The following is a 15000-nucleotide window of genomic DNA, read 5'->3' on the forward strand; positions in this document are numbered from 1 at the left end:
GTTTCATGAGGACTCAATGAGATAATTACCATAATATGATGAGTGAAATCCCTGATTCCCAATGCATACAATTAATATAAACACACACAAACACACACACACACACACACACACACACACACACACACACACACACACACACACACACACACACACACACACACACACACACAAACAGCTATTGATTCGTTTTCGTGGGAACAGAACATCCTTGATCTTCATCTGTTTTGCTGCTCTGAGTCAAAATGATCTTCTCTAAAATTTGATCATGAGACATAATATGATGCAACAGAACCATGAAGTGTACATCATCCAGACCCAATCCCAGGCTCAATCCTAGGTCCAATCCGAGACCCAATCCTAAACCCAGACTCAGACTCAGATCCCGACTCAATCCAAGGTTCAGTCCAGACCTAGACCTAATTCTATACTCGGACTCAATCCCAGATTTAAACCTTGATCAAGATTCAATCCCAGAAACAATTCCAAGCATAGAACCAATTCCAGATCAAATCCCAGATTCACTCCAAACCTAGACACAATCCCAGACCTAAAACCAGACTCATACTCAATCCCAGACTCAATTTAATCCCAGACACAGACCCAAATCCAGACCCAAATTCAAACCAATACCTAAAAACAAGATTTATTACCAGACCTGAATCCAGACCCAGGCCCAAATCCCAGACCCAATTCCAAGCCCAGTCCAGACCCAGACACAGTACTAGATGTAGACTCAATGCCAAACTTAAACCCAGTTCTTCACCCAATCCCAGACCTAAATTCCAGACCCAAACACAAGCCCAATCCTACACTCTAAAAAATGTATGTGTTTATTTATATTCTCTTTTCTTGATGATCTCTTCCTCTTCTTCTATCTTCTGTTGTGGACAGAGAGAATGAGAGAGATAAAGAGAGAGAGAGAGAGAGAGAGAGAGAGAGAGAGAGAGAGAGAGAGAGAGAGAGAGAGATTGTGATTGTGTAACTATGCAAAAAAGAAAGATATCCAGATATCAAATAGAGAATATAAATCAGAGTACAAAAACAAACAAACAAACAAATTTAAAGTGAATGAACGATTGATTGATTGATTGATTGAGTGATTGAGTGATTGATTGAGCGAGAGTGAGTAAGTAAGTGATTTAGTCCTACTGGTAAAAGTTAAACAGATTATGAAGGTAATTGTGGTCTTCAAGCACCAAAAATCCTGAATTGAACTCTGAACTGGGAATTTTAATAAAGTAAAAAAAAATTATAATAAATAAATAAATAAATAAATAAATAAAAATTATATATACATATACATAGAGTGGAACCCGGTTATGGCGATGTCCTAGGGGGTCGCCAAAAAGCATCGAGGTAACCGATGATCGAGATAAACGAAAATCAAAATGGCGGCAGTATATTAACGTGCTTGAAATTTCTTTATGTACATGATGTGCGTTAATAATTGAGAATGTGCATGCACGTGTTTTTAAAGGGGTTTTTTACACAACAGCGTTGCCGCGATTTGATTGATGAAGGCATGTTATAAAAAATACATACAGTACATGTTTATCTGTCAGGAATCCACCTGCCACGCCCCCTTCGGCCCCCTTCGGCGTGTCAGGTGTTTTCTCGGCCGCTTTCTCTGAAGCTCGCGGCTTCAATCGCGCACATATGGTGTTCGTTTAGCATCATCACCAGCTCCTATTTAAACTTCCACACTCTCACTGTCCGTTATTGTTGGTATATGTTGGTTCACGGCGGTCGTTGTTATCGCTCATGCGTTTCCCGGTACGTGTCTTCCCACCGGCACTCTCTCAACGGCTGCGCTTTTCTTCCCAAAGCGCACCGCGGATTCCCCCCCCCCCCCCCCCCCCCCCCCGCGGATTACCCCCCCCCGATCCTGCCGGTGTTCATTCTATGCTTTTGCTCATCCCACGCGGCGCGGCTTTCGCCTTCCGTTCATCGCATAACATTTAACAACAAAAGGCATATGTGCACTAACTGCACTAAGAGTTCAGCAGAGATTCACCAGTATACAATACAACACCTGTAGCAGCTGTAAGGCTTGATTTTTCCGCCACTTTCGCGAGTTCTTCTGCGGCTGCACCGAGATAACCGACGTTAAATGGCAAATCCCAAAAAATTTTAATATTGCAAATTGTAAATAAGGTTCCTGAACACCATCTAGGTTGAGAAGGTTCATGAATTTGGTTCCAGGACAGTGAATTAACTCCACTATGGTGCTGATGTTGTCAGATCTTTGCTCTAGTCGGCACTTATTGAATTACTAAAAATAAAATAAAAGCGTTTTCCTGTGTGTCGGCATATAAATAATGTGTCCAAGGTTCTCCTTCTCCCACATCAGCATCGATACAATCGTTCGTATCTCATTCAGAAGGTCAAAAGGGGACGGGGGTCTTTGCTTTGATCTTCAGCCCTAGTGCCTCGTGCTGATTAACTCCTGTGCTCAGAGTGGCCTGGATTGTTATTTAAATGACCGTGGTGTCCGATAGGATTGAGTGCTTCAGGGGCTGGAGAGATCCCTCAGCGGCATGCAGTGATCATGACCACGTGTTCTTCAGGGTTCCTCTATCAGCAAGTCCATGGTTCTGTTATACTTACATCTCATCAGCACGTAGTTCTAATGCATATACTGTATGGATAGAAGTTATATAGATAGAAAAATCTTTTCCATACAGAATATTATATATATATATATCAGGATCAGGTATAGATAGATAGACAGACAGACAGACAGACAGACAGATAGATAGATAGATAGATAGATAGATAGATAGATAGATAGATAGATAGATAGATAGATAGATAGATAGATAGATAGATAGATAGATAGATAGATAGATAGATAGATAGATAGATAGATAGATAGATAGATCATTGTTTTTCACCTCGACTAAATAAAATGTCCTGTGTCCCATATTGCCTGCTGTGAAGCAAGCATTAAGCAGAGGAACAGAACAGTGTGTGTGTGTGTGTGTGTGTGTGTGTGTGGAGCCAGGTTGAAGAGTAGAAAGCACAGCAGCTGCTGACTATGACAGTAAAAGACCTTTATAGTGTGTGTGTGTGTGTGTGTGTGTGTGTGTGTGTGTGTGGACGGCTGCCCGGTACAATGGCTTTGATTTAATTCACTTTACTTCGACAAGCACACCAGGGTCCACATCACACGCCGTGGGTTTATTTAAAGCGCAACTATGCAGAATTCTGCGTTCTGATTGGTTGTCGTGTGTCTATTCAATTTTCTGTAATAGAGGGGCGGGATCTAATATTTGATCGTTTCTTTAGTAACGGCAAATTTGGGGATTTGTATGATGGAAGCTTTGTATAATAATAATAATAATAATAATAATAATAATAATAATAATAAGAAGAAGAAGAAGAAGAAGAAGAAGAAGAAGAGGAAGAAGAAGAAGAAAAACTAGCAGCAGCACGATCATTATCATCATCTTCATCAAACCACCACCACCATAATTCCTGTTTTTGGCAGTAAGAGGAAACCAGAGAACCCTGAGGTGAACGTAGGAAAATATCATAATAGACAAACTCTATCTATCTATCTATCTATCTATCTATCTATCTATCTATCTATCTATCTATCTATCTATCTATCTATCTATCTATCTATCTATCTGTCTGTCTGTCTGTCTGTCTGTCTGTCTGTCTGTCTGTCTGTCTGTCTATCTATCTATCTATCTATCTATCTATCTATCTATCTATCTATCTATCTATCTATCTTCACCCCTTTCTCTCTCCTTCTCTCTCCTTCTCTTTCGATCTCTCTCTCTCTCTCTCTCTCTCTCTCTCTCTCTCTCTCTCTCTCTCTCTCTCTCTCTCTTGACCTGAACTAACACGAAACACGAGGACGTGAGGGGACGTGCAAAATCAGTTCGGCGAGTCCGCGACTTCAGACACTCGCCCGTGGGAGGCACAACACCACCATCATCACGACCACCAGCACCACCAGCAACAACAACAATCTCCGGTATTCGCGAGGCGCAGAGCACGAGCCCGAGTGCGTGTGTAGATAGATGAAGAGGGTGGGATGTGTCTTCTCCTGAACGCGGTGTTACGGGGAATAACAGTTCAGCGTGGACAGCGTCTGGCGCGCGCACAGAGACGGGAGACAGGAGACGGGGGACAGGAGACGGGGAACGGCGGAAATATTATCGGAAACGGGAGAAGGAGGAATCCAAAGCTGATGAGGGAGAGCAAACACTCTGGGGTCTGGGAATTAAAGAAGTAAGTGACTAGTGGAGTCCATCCATCCATCCATCCATCCATCTATCTATCTATCTATCTATCTATCTATCTATCTATCTATCTATCTATCTATCTATCTATCTATCTATCTATCTATCTATCTATCTATCTATCTATCTATCTGTCAGGTTTTATATACTGTATATATATATATATATATATATATATATATATATATATATATATATATATATATATATATATATATATATATATATATATATATATATTACATAAGTAATGGAATGGAAAACAAATGAATAAATGGCAGCTGAGAGAGAGAGAGAGAGAGAGAGAGAGAGAGAACAAGAGACAGAGGAAGAGAAAGAGAGATGATGGTGAGGAGGTGCACTCTTTATGGATGTCTCTGCAAATGGCAAAATCCAGCCTCATTAAAGGTTTATTCGTTTGCCTTGGCTTCTGGTTCCACCTCCAGTCTCTATTTGCTCTTATAATAAGCGCCACTTTTCTGGGAAGATGTTCCACTAGATTTTGTGGAGTTTCGGTTGAAGATTTGTGTTCGTTCAGACACAAGGGTGTTAGTAGGTACGGTCATGTGACGAGGCCTTGAATGACATTCTGATTCATACGAATAGGTTTGGAGCTCTATAGCAGGAGATCTTCCTTTCTTCCAACAAATTAAAAGCAGATCTTCATGGAGCTGGACCTTTTCACAGGGGCACTGGAACAGGTTTAAGTGTCCTAGTTTAAGTGAAGGGAAATTTAAATGCTTGAATATCTAAAGATGTCCTACACAATTGTGTGTCTCCAAATGTGTTTGGGGAAGAACTTGATATGTCTGGAAAAGTCTGGTGATCCAATACATTTGGTAAATATCCTGTATATATATTACACATATAGTGTGCTATTATTATTATTATTATTATTATTATTATTATTATTATTATTATTATTATTATTATATTTATTATTATTATATTTATTTGTTTGTATCAATTCATTAAATAGCATATATTTATTTATTTTTATTATGATTTAAAAAAAATATATATTAGTATTAGTAGTATTTATTTGTTGTATTCCTGACACAGAGCATTAGAAAAGGAGTTCAGCAATAAATAAATATTTTTAAAAAACCCCATAGATTTCTCCTTCCACCCACTGCTGCTAATTTTTTGATGGCATCAGCTGACCCTGTTATGTCTGGACAGCAAAAATAAACATAAAAAACACTCACAGAACATGAATTTACAAGTTTGAGTTCATAGATCTGATATAAATTATGAACGCTGGTCAAGGTTTGGGGGTAAAAGGGGGCAAAATGTAAATGTGGGACCCCTGCTGCTTCCTGTTGCAGTGCATTATGGGATTTATGTTCTGTATGTATCAGAAATGGAAAAAAAAAAATCCTTTAGAAGTTGTTTCAAAATGTAGGGTTAGGGTCATTTTGCTTAATTTTGCTTTATGTACAATAATTATATATTATTTTTGCATACAAAAATCGTCAAAAGTATTGGGACACAAATTTTTCCAGCTGTATATAATTTTTTTCCCGATCCCGGAGGCACATGATTGCATAAGATGTCTTTTAATGCTGTCGCATAAAATTTCCTCTGCACTTGAACTAGAGGACTCAAACCCTGTGCACAAAGCCAGCTTCATGAAGATCTGCTTTTCATAGGTTGGAAGAGATGGAAGATCTCCTGCTATAACGCTCCAATCTCCTCACCTTACTTACATCAGTATCTGACCTTACCAACTAACACCCTTGTCTTTGACTGAGCACAACATTTTCCCAGAAAAGTGGAGCATATTATAAAAGATTTTGGTGCACAAAAGAATCTCAGGATTTTGCGGGCACATAAGAACATGCAAGAGCAGGAGATCTTCCACATCTTCCAACCCATGTTAAACATATCTTCATGGTGTATGCTTTGTGCACAGGACATTGTCATAGACCAGGTTTGAGTCTTCTAGTTCCAGTGAAAGGAAACTTTCCTGCCAAGCATCCAAAAATATCCTGTGCAATTAAATGTCTTCAACATTGTGGTAACAGTTCGGAGAGGAACCACATATAGCTGATTGATTCATAATTTGTCCAATGTATCAGATACTTCAAAGATTTGTATAAGCCGAAAATAAATGTAATGGAGCATAGAAAAGAAAAACACATCCATTCATCCTTCCAGTGATTCCATTACTTCATCTCCTTCTTGTCCAAACCCAGTGGCCGCTCCTGATCTTCTGGACCCCAAAGCCGCTGCTCACAACTCCAAGCCACGCCTGTCCTTTTCTGCCAAGCCGGTGGTGCTGAACACTGAGGATGAGTTTGAGCCGCGTGTCAGCGTCATGCGCTGGAAAACAGTGCTCACCGTCTTCTTGCTGGTGGTTCTCTATCTGATCATGGGAGCCACTGTGTTCAAAGCGCTGGAGCAGCCGCACGAGAATTCGCAGAAACTCGCCATCCTCAGCCAGAAGCTGCAGTTCCTCATCGATCACCCGTGCGTCAACTCCACCGAGCTGGAAGAGTTAGTGAAGGTGAGGCAAGGCGATCACGCACACACACACACACATACACACACACACACACACACACACACACACACACACACACACACACACACACACACACACACACACACACACAGACCCACTTACGCAGTGCAAATGCAGCAAAAATGATTATCATTGTTGTGATTTTCCAGCTTCCTATAGAATAAAATATTCACAGCCCCCGGCCCCTCAAACAAACACACACACAGAGACACACACACACACACACACACACACACACACACACACACACACACACACACACACACACACACACACACACACACACACACACACATTGCCTGGCTGTGGTGTACACATGCTGTTTTGTATATTTATTGAACGCTCTGAAAGAAAGAAAACCACTACATCCCATTTCAGCACCATGGACAGTGACCATGCTGACATTTTGACCACTAATTTCTGATTTTTAAATTTGATGTTGCTCAGTTCTGGAAATTGGCATTTGTGTGTTAATAAATTATGAGTACAATTGATTGCTGTCTCATCCAAGGTTATATTCCCAACCTTTTTAACAATCCAGCATTTCCCTGAAGGTAAAACCCAATGTTCTCCCTTTTTTTCCGTTATTTATCTTCCAATCCACTGGAAAACTTCTAACCCCATTTTTTTCTCTATAATTAGTAGCCAATCCATAGTTTTTAACTATACATTTAATCTGACCATTGTTCTGTCTCAGGCCATTATTTTTCTCTTAGATGATCTTCTTGACTCCCCAGAATGTCCATCTGCCCACTATTTACCTACAAGTGTCTTATCAATGACCTCTTCTTTACATTAAATGGAACGTTGGGCTCTCAATGCTGCTTGATTACATAAGAAAGGCCAAACATACAGCGAAAATATCTTAGTAAGCCTTTCGTGAAAGCAATTTTCAGAGATTTCTTTTTTCTGAATGCATGCTTATACCCATTTGTGAATAATGTCATTCAGTTGGAAAAAAAAAAAAGAGATCAAGATGAAAAGGGTAATCAGGCAAATCTGTCATGCTCCGGAGGCTTTATTTTCCGACTTCCTCTCCAGCCAGGGCTTTTTAAGCACCACACTGTGACTAGTGGGAATAAAAAGGGCATGGTTAGCAGGGGACAAGAGTGAACCGTGCCTCTGTTAAATTAGGGTCCTGTGCATGTACATGTTTGGCCCGAATCCACTCATTTGCGTTGAGAACGAAAGCGTGAATAGACAGGTGTCACAAAAGGCTCATCTTTTGTGAAGGATTAAACTCACACTGAGATTACTCAGGATTTTCTCGGAAGAAGCACTATGAGGTATATAAGCTAATCATGAGTGTATTAAGATGTTGGATAGATTAGGTGATACTCCAACATAAAAAGCATATCATGGGCTATTTTCATTGTAGCTCATTGACAATTTTATCAACCCAGTCACTTACAATTGCACTCAGGCTGAGCGTAGTCTTGTAACCGGTCACACCCTAATTTAATTAGGTTCGGATAAAGATCTACACTAACTCAAATATTTAGCTTCTTTTCTTCACTCAAACAAGTAGAACTTGATCTTCTACCCTGACTATCATGGATGCTAAGATGCTTTTCTGCACACAGTAGTTATTCACATTACCCTCATAACAACATCAGTTGCTGCCCTTGGAACTGCTCTTCCCTTGATTTCTTTTTGTTTTTCACACCAATTCTATCTGTCTGAATTCCTCCATCTGTCAAAAACATGTTAAAAAAACTTTTTGCCATGTTTGTTACCCACTTTAGCTCATACACATTGTAGAAATTCACATTCATGATGCGTATTGCTTCAAATCCAAGCCAGCGTTTGATCCTACGTACACCTCGTAGTGTTACAGGAGCCAGGCTTTGGAGAAGGATCATTCTCGGAAAACCTCTGATGATTTATAAATGATTTCAGAGACATCAAATCCACTACTCACAGGGCTAAATCTAGAACACTTTATTTCAAACAGGTATAATTTATTAGTATGGGGTAGACCCTCCTTTGGACGCTAATTCAGCCTGAGGTTAAGGTCACTATATGAGCCTTTACAATGTGGAGAAAGACTTTTCCTGACTCACTTTTCTAAAACATCCCACAGTGGCTCAAAAATATTCAGATTTGGTGTTGTGGGGCATGTTCTTTAATGTTCATTTAAACCCCTGTGGCATAAGTCTTCATGCCTTGTTATCTGGATACATGGCAATACTTTCCTGGTACACTGTTTAAACCAATGGTCCTCCAGATTGTTTTTGGTTCTTTGGCAGTCTAGGACTAAAACAGAACCTAGAGAACTACATCATTTTAAAACCCAAACTCTTATTTTGCTCTGGGAACACAATGGTATGGATAGGAAGATACTTTGGGGTTCCTTCCACGAGGCTTCTAGCGGCATCGTGAGGAACTATACTGCAAGCTTTTTAAACAAGAAATGTTCATGAACATACTCATAATAATTTTCCTATTTTATGACCACCCTCATAGCAGGATATCTACAAATCTTAACCCATCAAAAGCAGTCTTTATTGTGAACAGGGGTATTGTCATGCTGAAACAGGTTTGGGCCTCGTAGTTCAAGTTACCAACCCCAGCCATTAGGGTTGCACAAGCCAGTGCACTCTTAGTGCCGGTCCCAAGCCCGGATAAATAGGGAGGGTTGCGTTAGGAAGGGCATCCAGCGTAAAAACATGTGCCAAATCGAACATGCGGATCATGAATATGGATAATCAGCTGTGGCGACCCCTAATGGGAGAAGCCAAAAGAAAGTTAAAGTTAAAGGGAAAGTTTCTTGCTAGCGCTTCCACACATGGCTGCAAAAATCCCACTACTTTTGTCTATATAGTGAATTTATTTGCACCTCGATGAATAGCCAATGGGATATAAATAGTATTGTACAGATCGACTTTTATTTCTTCAGTCTACACAGGCCTTTGTAGTGTAAAAAAACAAAACAAAGAAAAACAAAGATGCAACTCTACCTCTGCCATGTTAATCTTAATTGTATGAGACGTAACACGCCTCGGTCTCGGCAGAGTTGGGATGCGCCATATTCACGTATCAGCAGCTTTGCCGAGGGAAACGGTTTAGCAAAGAGAAATCAAGCGACATTGCTCGCAAACGATTGCTCACTTTCTATATAATAAAAGTAAAAGTTTAATGTAAATAAATAGTTTTTTGCTGATGCAAATGTGTTAGAAACGATGCATCGCGATACAAATGCCAACTTGTATTTATTTATATAACTTTTATATATATATATATATTTCGTTATCCACAATAGTAAAGCTTCAGTATATGCTCTTGGATTCTCAAAGGAATCATGCCTTACAATTATTTCTTCTTTTTTTCCCCATAAGATAAATTGCCATGTTTTTTTTTTAATGCTCAGTGGGAGTAATTAAACGTAACAGCACTGGTGGAGGAAAGTAAAAGCCCTGGAGCAGCTTCACCTCCTTCCAGCATTAGGAGAAAAGAGAAAAAAAATTTATTAAATCTTGAGCTTGACTAATTGAATGCCGTAGCTTTCGGGAAGAGCGAAAGAACGACGAGACAGAAGGAATCTGAATGTTAATTTATTCGTATTTGGCAGCTTCATATCTCAGTGTTAAACACTGCGTTATGAAACAAGGAACAGGGAGGGGTAGAAAGAGCAAATCTGATTATACTAGCGTACACAAATTTGAAGAAAAATATTGGGACACATGGTTTTTCCAGCTATATGTTCAATTCAATTCATTTTTATTTGTATTGAGCTTTTAAAAATTAATGTCTTAAATCAGCTTTACACAGATAATGTGGTGATAAAAAAAATAAATATGTTCTTCATAAGTGTAAGTTTGTCCCTGATGAATGAGCCGGTGGCGACTGTTGCAAGGAAGAAACCTGTAAAGGAACCATACTCAAGAGGGAACCCATCTTCATGTCTTATTATTGCAAATATATATGTGGTTCTTCTCCAATGAAATTTTCCCTTCACTTGAACTAGGAGATCTCAATCCTGGACCATGACATTGCAAACCATGTGCACCATGAAGATCCGCTTTCCTTGGGTTGGAAGCTGTGAAAGATCTTCTGCTATAGAGCTCCTAACCTATTGGGATGAATTGGAACATCACCCCAGGCCTCATCACTTTACCTACTTCAGCACCTGACTTCACTTCAAAATCTAGTGAAACATCTTTCCAGAAGAGTGGATTTAATTGGGAGTAAATATGGATATGAGGTGTGTGTGTGTGTGTGTGTGTGTGTGTTAAAGATTCAGAGATAATATAACATAATGCTGTTTTCTAAAAATAATTATTTGTGTGTGCACATAAAGGCTTATATTAATGTTACTATGTATGTGTATGTAATGTGTATTTGAGTCCACCTGTGGTCAGTTTGGTTGATTGGACACGATTTGGAAAGGCAAACAGTGCATGTCAGAGTACAAACCAAGCCATGAAGTCCAAGGAACTGTCTGTAGAACCTCTGAGACAGAATTGTATCGAGGCACAGATCTTGGAAAGGGTACAGAAACATTTCTGCAGCGTTGAAGCTCCCAATGAGCCTAGTGGCCACCATAATCTGTAAATGGAAGAAGTTCAGAACCACCAGGACTCTTCCTAGAGGCTTCCAGGGGAGTCTTAGTTAAGGAGGTGACCAAGAACCAAGAAAGAGCTTCAACATTTCTATGTGGAATAAGGAGAACCTCCCGGAAGCACTTCCATCTCTGCAGCACTCCATCAATCAGGCCTGTATAGTTGAGTATAGTAAGTTTGCTAAAAGGCACCTGAAGGACTTTCAGACCATGAGAAACAAAGATTGAACTCTTTGGCCTGAATGCCAAGCATCATGTCTGGAGGAAACCAGGCACTACTCATTACCTGTCCAATACCATACCTACAGTGAAGCATAGTGGTGGCAGCATCATGCTGTGGGAATGTTTTTCAGTGGCAGGAGCTGGGAAAGTAGTCAGGTTTGATGGAAAGATGAATAAAGCAATGTACAGAGACGTCCTTGTGATAACCTGATCCAGATCGTTCTGGACTGGGGCGATGGTTTATCGTTAAACAGGACAATGACCCTAAAGTAAGGGGTCCAGCCAGATCCTAGACTTGAACCCGATTGAACATCTCTGGAGAGATCTGAAAATGGCTTTGCAATGATGCTCCCCAACCAACCGGGTGAAGCTTGAGAGGTTCTTTAAAGAAAAATGGTAGAAACCGCCCGAAAAAATTGGTGCCAAGCTTTTAGCATCAAACTCAAATAGACTTTTGACAAAGTATTAAGCAAAAGCTGAAACTTCTTTCACGTTGTCATTACGGGGTTTTGTTTGCAGAATTTTGTGAAAAATTATGAATTTAATTCATTTTGGAATTAAACTGTAACAACAAAATGTGGAAAAAACAAAGCTCTGTGAAAACTTTCCGGATGCACCGTGTTCAACAAATCCCAAGGAAAATATCTAAAAAATTTTTAATTGGCTGATTGTTTGCAATGTTTGTTTGTATATATTTGGACGCCTCAAGCAATTGCATAGGGATTTTGGGTGGTAACCATGACAACGAGTGAATGTACAGCTTTAATCTGGGGAAATTAGGTATGCAATCGTGTGTTCAAATCCAGAACTGAAGAAAAAAAATCATGTGGGTTTGTTCGAGTTGCAATGGAGTAGTAGATGAAGGTAAATGTGGGAGGGTGTTTTATTTTTTTCCACCCTTGGAAAAAAAAAAAAGGCATCTATATGTTTTGTCTATATTCTCCTCAGGTCTGTGGGGGTTTCCCCAGGGTTTTCTCTGACCTTGAAAAACATTAAACCTTGATCCTAGAGATAGTTATTATATATATATATATATATATATATATATATATATATATAAATATATATATATATATATATATATATATATATATATATATATATATATAAATCTTCTTCTTCTTTCGGCTGCTCCCATTAGGGGTCGCCACAGCGGATCATCCGTCTCCATACCACCCTGTCCTCTACATCTGCCTCTTTCACACCAACTACCTGCATGTCTTCCCTCACCACATCCATGAACCTCCTCCTTGGCCTTCCTCTTTTCCTCCTACCTGGTGGCTCCATCTTCAGCATTTTTCTACCAATATAATTCATGTCCCTCCTTTGCACATGTCCAAACCATCTCAATCTCGCCTCCCTCACCTTGTCACCAAAACATCCTACATGTGCTGTCCCTCTAATGAACTCATTTCTAATCTTGTCCATCCTCGTCACTCCCAACGAAAACCTTAACATCTTCAGCTCTGCTACCTCCAGCTCCACCTCCTGTCATTTACTCAATGCCACTGTCTCTAATCCATACAACATCGCAGGTCTCACCACAGTCCTATAAACTTTCCCTTTCATTCTTGCAGATACCCTATCACAAATCACTCCTGTCACTCTTCTCCACCCACTCCACCCTGCCTGCACTCTTTTCTTTACTTCTCTAACACACTCTCCATTACTTTGCACTGTTGACCCCAGGTACCTGAACTCCTCCACCTTCTTCACCTCTTCTCCCTGCAACCGCATCACTCCACTGCCCTCCCTCTCATTCACACACATGTACTCTGTCTTACTCCTACTGACTTTCATTCCCCTTCTCTCAAGCGCATATCTGCACCTCTCCAGGCTCTTCTCAACCTGCTCTCTACTCTCACCACAAATCACAATATCATCTGCAAACATCATAGTCCAGGGAGACTCCTGTCTGACCTCGTCCGTCAACCTGTCCATCACCACTGCAAACAGGAAAGGGCTCAGGGCCGATCCTTGATGCAGTCCAACCCTTACCCTGAACCAGTCTGTCGTACCTACTGCACACTTCACTGCCATCACACTGTCCTCATACATGTCCTGCACCACCCTCACATACTTCTCTGACACACCTGACTTCCTCATACAATACCACAACTCCTCTCTCGGCACCCTGTCGTACGCTTTCTCTAAATCCACAAATACACAATGCAGCTCCTTCTGTCCTCTATACTTCTCCATCAACATCCTCAAAGCAAATAAGGCATCTGTGGTGCTCTTACTCGGCATGAAACCATACTGTTGCTCACAGATGGTCACCTCTTCTCTCAGCCTGGCTTCCACTACTCTTTCCCATAACTTCATGGTGTGACTGATCAACTTAATTCCCCTGTAGTTACTGCAGGTCTGCACATCTCCCTTATGCTTAAAGATCGGTACCAGCACACTCCTTCTCCATTCCTCAGGCATCCTCTCCCCTTCCAGAATCCTGTAAAACAATCTGGTTAAAAGCTCCACTGCCATCTCTCCTAAACATCTCCACGCTTCTACCGGTATGTCATCTGGTCCAACCGACTTTCCATTCTTCATCCTCTTAATTGCTGCTCTCACTTCCTCCTTACTAATCCTATCTACATCCTGCTTCACCAACTCCACATCCTCCAACCTTGACTCTCTCTGATTTTCCTCATTCATCAGCTGCTCAAAATACTCCCTCCATCTTCTCAACACACTCTCCTCATTAGTCAACACATTTCCCTCTCCATCCTTTATTGCTCTAACTTGCAGTACATCCTTCCCAGCTCGGTCCCTCTGCCTGGCCAATCGGTATAAATCCTTTTCTCCTTCCTTAGTGTCCAACCTCTTATACAGCTCCTCATATGCCTTTTCCTTGGCTTTCGCCACATCCCTTTTTACCTGCTGCCGCATCTCCTTGTACTCCTGCCTACTTTTCTCATCACTCTGTCGATCCCACTTCTGTTTTGCCAACCTCTTTACCCTAATGCTCTCCTGCACTTCCTCATTCCACCACCATGTCTCCTTGTCTTGCTTTCTATTTCCAGATGTCACACCAAGTACTTTTCTAGCTGCCTCCCTCATCACTCCTGCAGTAGTTGCCCAATCATCCGGCACCTCTTCACCACCACCAAGCCCCTGTCTGACCTCTTCCCTGAACCTCACACTACACTCTTCCTCCTTCAGTTTCCACCATCTTATTCTTCTTTCAATCCTTACTTTCCTCCCCTTCTTCTTCGCCTCCAAAACCATCCTACAGACCACCATCCGATGCTGTCTAGCTACACTGTCCCCTGCCAACACCTTACAGTCTCCAATCTCCTTCAGGTTGCATCTCCTACACAGAACATAATCCACCTGTGTGCACCTTCCTTCACTCTTATACGTCACCCTATGATCCTCCTTTTTCTTAAAATACGTGTTCACCACTGCCATTTCCATCCTAGCAAAATCTACCA

General features: G+C 40.8%; 1 protein-coding gene across 1 annotated transcript in view; it reads left to right on the forward strand.

The window, feature by feature from the left end:
* The first annotated feature begins 3890 nt into the window (after positions 1-3890).
* kcnk2b (potassium channel, subfamily K, member 2b) overlaps positions 3891-15000 on the forward strand; it is a 28392-nt gene continuing 17282 nt past the window's right edge. Inside the window, exons 1-2 of the mRNA XM_083535136.1 lie at positions 3891-4245; positions 6455-6765. Of these exons, the coding sequence (XP_083391262.1) occupies position 4245; positions 6455-6765 (312 nt within the window). The 5' untranslated portion in view covers positions 3891-4244. The remainder of the gene's footprint in view (positions 4246-6454; positions 6766-15000) is intronic.

The sequence above is a fragment of the Silurus aristotelis genome (assembly GCF_946808225.1).
Source record: "Silurus aristotelis genome assembly, chromosome: 29".
Lineage (NCBI taxonomy): Eukaryota > Metazoa > Chordata > Actinopteri > Siluriformes > Siluridae > Silurus > Silurus aristotelis.